Raw genomic sequence first — 5,706 nt, 5'->3', positions numbered from 1 at the left:
CTCTGAACTTTGTTTTAAAACTACTAAAGGCTATCTTTTTCAGCTCAGTATTTGGAGATGTTGCATTGTGCCGAGGGCACTGCTTGTGTTCAGAGGTGGTGAATGGGTAGGCCAGAGGCGGGAGGTGGAGGCACGGGGTCGGCCCTGAGCACCAGGCACCAGCCAAACACTCGTATCATCCACTGCCAGGCTGTGCTGCCCAGGTGGGGAGAGAGGAAGAGACGAAAACAGAGAGCAGCTTGTTCTCTCATCAAAACATCTCTCCCCTTCAGTGCTTTCACGTCACTTTCTGAAACTGCTTGGCTTTTTCTGAGCATTTTAAAGCAGCGTTTAAGCTGCCAGCACTCCACACAGCTGTAGTGGTGCTGTAGGAAATTGGTTGAGAACGACTACTCTACTAGAATAGTCAAAAAAAAAAAAAAAACTTAAATTTGTCCTCACTCTCTTTTAACAATTCAGTTCGTTTCTTCCAGTTCATAAGCCTTAACGATTTGTTTAGGAATTAGCCTGATCTCATTCTTGAGATCAACTGATACGGTTCACTGGAGAGAAAGACTATTTACAGATTATGACTAATTTAGGTCTATCTTAAACCTATCATAAGACATCAGAAGACACTGAATATGAGGACACATCATAAAAACATTCATTGTGTTTCCTTTTTAAAGTCCACATTCACTGTAATTGTAAGGAAAAACATGCCCAAGATATTTTTTGTGGTTTATGAAAGCAAGTCAAAGGTTTAGAACACCTTAAAGGGTCAGTAAATGGTAACATCATTTTATTCCTTTTTAAAATCATCCTCTCTGAGGCTCACAACTGGGTGTAACAGCTGTTGTTTATGGCTGAAGCATCTTTCCTGTTGCATAATGGGAGTGTGAGCACACATATTTTGTGTTCTGTTCTTTCCATCACTCCCAGCTTGAGGTGCTGTTCAGAACGTCAAGCAACGTTAAATTCAGACCACCGTGACTGAACGTCAGCTGGGCTGCATTAGAGTAAATTCAGTTTGCACTAGAGCTGACGCACCATCATGCCTGTGCTTGCACGAGTCTGGGTAACAGGTTTACTCGTCTATCACTCCGAGCACAGTCCATCACGTGCAGCACCTGGCTCTGACAGTCACGGGTGTAGTAAAAGATTTTTTTAAGGGCCGGATGTTGGACATCCATGAGAGTCAGTTGTTCTTTAGGTTAGGCAGGGGCCACAGGGGCCCTGGCCTGCGACTGAACCTAACGCTCTGACAGCTGTTGTTGACCTGAACCCTAACACCCCCCACCCCTCCCCTAACCAGGGGATTTACCATCCGCTGGGACCACCACTCCCTGCCCTACAGTGGAGGAGTTTGGAAATAAACATATTACTCAAAGAAGAACGCATCTGCAAGTTTGCAATAGGATTTATTTCACCCAGCAGAGAATAGAAAAATAGGATGAAGACAAAACATTGATGGGAAATCTAGAGACGGTTTTAATGAATTGCTTACATATTTAAAAAGAAAAACAATCTCAAAGATTTGCATAAAGAGCTTTGTGCCTTCCATTTCCCTGCAACAAAGAGAAAAGTATTGTTCTTTGGGATCAATTTGAGGACAATTTAATATTTCGTTGCTCTTAACTACAGCAAACAAATTTCCTATAAATATTTTTTTTTTCTCATTTATATGCTGAAGTGGCATTTAAAATTGGGGCTCATGATGATTATAACTGGAATACACAGCAAACAGAAAGAAAGATGAACAAAAGTACCACTGAGTCAGCCCAGTCACATTTTGTTCGGTAATAAAGATTTTTAACTCGTGCAACTACATTTAACAAAACGTACCACTTATTTCATCTTCAGTATATTCTCATCTTGAGCATGTGTCTGTACAATTCAGGATAACATGTCTTTCCCTCAGCAGTAAGTGTGACATCACAATGGCATTAATCCATCTATGGACAGGCATCGGGAGGGATGTTCATCCTTCCCTAATGCTCTTTTTTTCGTGTGGTTATGAAACTAAAACGGGCCCAGATGTTTGTCGGGTATTAGTTTGGGCCATTGCTTTGGCTGATGGCTTTTGGTCACAGGAAGTTTTAAGTGCTTTACACATCTGTTTCTGAGGTCCTTTTCCATTTCACTTCCTTTAGTACAGCGCCCTGTATGTGTACCTTGTTTCGTCACTGGTGAGATCAATGCTAGATCTCGTTTGAAAATTCCACATCCATCCATCTTTGTTTTTGGACTGTGGAATGCATAGTTGCACTGGTCAAGACTGCAAATGAGTTCCATCCTATTCTTATATTTACTCCTCTTTGGAGGATTTCGTTTTTCAAAACCACAGAGAATTTAAAATGGCTGGAAGTTGGAGCTGCAGAAAAAGAAAGCGTTTCTTTCGAAGTTCACCGCTCCCCGTGAATGTTTGGTACAACAAGAGTTTATTGCAGCGAACGTTGCTTTCTTACAGCATCTGACACAAAAGAATGTCGTATGTGTGCCTTGTACGTTCGCTGGATGCGTCTCCCTTCCTTCTGGCATGCTGTTTAAGAGCAGCTGTCTGCTCACGTTCACCTCTCGCACACTCTAACGCTTCCTGTCTCGTCCCCAAGTCCCTATTTGCACATCTTTGGATTTTGGCTTCCACACAGCCGCTGCGAAGAGTGGAGCTGTTTTAGCCCGTGTCATTTCATCAGTGTCTCTCATCTTTCTGCACATTTCTCCACACTTTTCCTAAAAAGATTAAGTGCCTCTGCATAAAGGTCCTCAAGTTTGCTTTTATTTTGGGAGGAGGGGGGGTAGAGAGGGTAAGAGGAAGGAAAGAATAGTTCAAAGAGAGCCCCCTTCATGCCCCCTCTCTCCGTTTTTACCTCCTCCCTGAAGCACTGCCTCTGCCATATGGAGAAGCAGTCAAGAGTTATAATGGCCAAATCTACGAGGGAGGTTTAGTGGAGTCGTAAGCTCCCGCTGAGGAGGGGTTTCCGTTCTCCTGTTTGGGGGAGGCGCGGCAGGCAGGAGGGGGCACACTGAATGGGGAGGAAGTGCTGCCAGTAGAAGGAGGGCGGGTCTCGGTGGGCAGGGGGTCTCTGTCTGTGGGGCGCAGAGCAGATGGCGGCAGCGGGAGGGCCAGCGGGAAGCTGGTCATGTAGAATATTCTGCCAATACGTCGCGCCACCTGAGGAAAGCAGCCACATGCCAGCGTTACTTCTCACACTGTACAGGACCAGTGATTGCTTTCATGTCTGCTTAGATTAATGAATGCAGAATTGTGATTACACATGAAGAAACAAAGATAAAAAAGTGGTCCTATTCATAGCTCAGGGGCAGGCAAGTTCAGTCCTAGAAAGTCTGAAAAAAAAACCTCACTTTGCTCATAGCCTTAGTAATCCTGAAGACATTGATTAGCTTGTTCAGGTGTGTTTGATTAGGATTGGAGCTAAACTATCTATGACCAAAATTGCCTATCCCTGCTATAGGGTAATGGGGCTGTCGGCAAGGTTACAAAAGTTGCCCCACAGGTGTAAACATGTTCTAGCCAAAAGTTTTAATCTGCTTCATGTATTACAGTCCATCTCGTGGGCCCCCCAGGTACTGTACGCAGTTACTGGGGGAACCAAATTTGGAGACTCTAGGCAAGGAGTGTAGTCTCCTGCTCCTGGTGGACCACTTCAGTGCAAAGTTTAGATCCAGTCTTACCCATCACAACTGCTTGGATGTTTTAAATGATCCTGAAGACACTGATTAACTTGTTAGGTTGTGTTTAATTAGGGTTGAAGCTAAACTCACAAGCAAGATAGGACACCCTTGCTCTATGGCAGGGATGGACAACTCTGGTCATTGGGATGCCTCTGTTTGGCAGAGTTTAGCTCCAACCCTGATCAAACTCACCTGTAGTTCTCAATATCTTGATAAGCTTGTTCATGTGCATTTGATTAGGGTTGGAGCTAAATTCTCTAGGGCAGTTAGGACAGAGTTGCTGACCCTTTCTCTATGGAATACCTGCCCACTATTATTGCAACTTGTACAGTCCTGCTCCTGGAGAAGTATGTTTGGCTATGCCCTATTTACAGCTATTTAATCATACCTGAATCAGATAATCAAGTTCTCAGGATTACTTGACAGAGAGGTGTGTAAAAGTAAGGTCTGCATGAAATCTGCAGGAAAGTGGCTCTCCAGTAGCAGAATTTGACACCCTTGGTACAGCAGGTATTGGTGTTTTTTTTGTTGTTGTTTTTTTACCTGAGAACGGATCTTGAGGGCAGGCCCTAGTTTCAATCCCATGTTGTTGAGCAAGTGGTCTTCGGTCAGCAGTGGCAGAGTCTCGCCGTCGATGGCCTGCTCTCTGAAGACCTGAAAGAGATGACTTGGCTTCAGCTGGTGTTGATGAACATGCACCAATTCACTCCACATGCACACAATTCATATGACTCTCATTCCACAGGGAGGCTCATGCACACTGGGCATCTGCAGTGAAATGAGGTGCGCTGTGATAGACGGGGGTTTTGGTGATGCGTTGCGCATGCGACTGAGTGACATCCACTATGGTGAGATGTGTGAGACAGAGCTGTGAGTGAGAAAGATAAGAGCAGCGCAGAGCGGCCTTCTAACTTTTTAAAGTATGCTCTAGAAACATCTAAATCAAGCTATTCTGGTCTAATGTTCTCGTCTACGAATTGGAGCACATGATCTTCATTCTGTGCTGTACTGTATGTCTCCAGTAGCCCCTGTTAAAGGCAGAGGGAGGAGAGGAGGCGTCCAATGCTCTGCTCCTGCTCTTGTCCTCACCTGTGTATACTCCCCACAGCCTGCTAGGCTGCTGATGAAGCTGCACACCTCCTCCACACTCCACTTGCTGATGTCCTCGGCTGCTCCTGCCTCTTCTCCATCCACAAAAAGACCTCCCATAGCGCCTGTGTGCCCGCCGGGCCGAGAGGAAGCAGAAATCATTAGAGACAGAAGGCCCCCTGTCCCCTTACATGCACGCTTGCGCCTACGCCCCGCTCTGTTGTTGACCCTGTCTATTACAGAGTTTAGTATAGGTCAGTGACAGGGCCCCTTTCTGGGGGAGGTCCCTCAGCTGGAGCAGGTAATGCATTTCAGATGGCCAAGGTTGCTCTGCACTCATTCAAGTTAGGTGGGGACAAACACTTCAACTACTAGCCTTTAACTAGATACTGTATTAATGCTGGGCTAAACCTTATATGCTTCTTTAATGTGTCTATCTCTTGAAAGAATTTTTCAGAACATAATTCTGACGTTGTGAAAGTAACTTTGTTTGAGAAACAACCCCAAATGTACGTTCCTGACTTCTTTCATGGTAATTCATAGTATTTTGTTGTTGTTGTTTATAAAGCCATTGTATGCCAATGTCATACACGTCAATTTATAAGGACAAGAAAAAAAACTGCATGGGAAATAATTTTGTCTATAAACAATGACAGAATTTTTTTTTTTTTAAAAGTCGCATTTGTGTGACCATCCTATCAATGGCACGATGAGACATGTATGTTGGTATACTGGTGCATTTTTGTGTGTGAGCCAAAATCTTTTTGTATATTGCATGTTCAGTATTTGCAAGAATGCCTGAGGAGGGTTAGCTTGGCTTCTCTCGGAGTTGGTCACTTCCTCATTAGGTGACTCATTTTCCATTAAAACTTGCTCTGGGCTTGCTTGCACTTTGGGCTCAATTTCTCAGTTTCTCTAACTCTCTCGCTCACTCTTTCTGTC

At 44.4% G+C, this 5,706-nt stretch overlaps 1 protein-coding gene across 4 annotated transcripts in view; it reads right to left on the bottom strand.

Annotated features, from left to right (window-relative positions):
- Nucleotides 1-1,383: 1,383 nt before the first annotated feature.
- LOC128011466 (sterile alpha motif domain-containing protein 11) overlaps nt 1,384-5,706 on the bottom strand; it is a 58,549-nt gene continuing 54,226 nt past the window's right edge. For 2 of the 4 annotated variants that reach the window (XM_052593920.1, XM_052593923.1), the window contains exons 11-13: nt 4,765-4,889; nt 4,219-4,329; nt 1,384-3,154 (exon numbers count right to left, since the gene is read on the bottom strand). In XM_052593920.1, the coding sequence (XP_052449880.1) occupies nt 2,912-3,154; nt 4,219-4,329; nt 4,765-4,889 (479 nt within the window). In that variant the 3' untranslated portion in view covers nt 1,384-2,911. The remainder of the gene's footprint in view (nt 3,155-4,218; nt 4,330-4,764; nt 4,890-5,706) is intronic. The other 2 variants (XM_052593921.1, XM_052593922.1) reach the window with 2 other exon arrangements.

Source organism: Carassius gibelio, chromosome B23, assembly GCF_023724105.1.
Source record: "Carassius gibelio isolate Cgi1373 ecotype wild population from Czech Republic chromosome B23, carGib1.2-hapl.c, whole genome shotgun sequence".
In the NCBI taxonomy this organism is placed as follows: domain Eukaryota; kingdom Metazoa; phylum Chordata; class Actinopteri; order Cypriniformes; family Cyprinidae; genus Carassius; species Carassius gibelio.
This window is presented reverse-complemented; position numbering and strand designations above follow the sequence as displayed.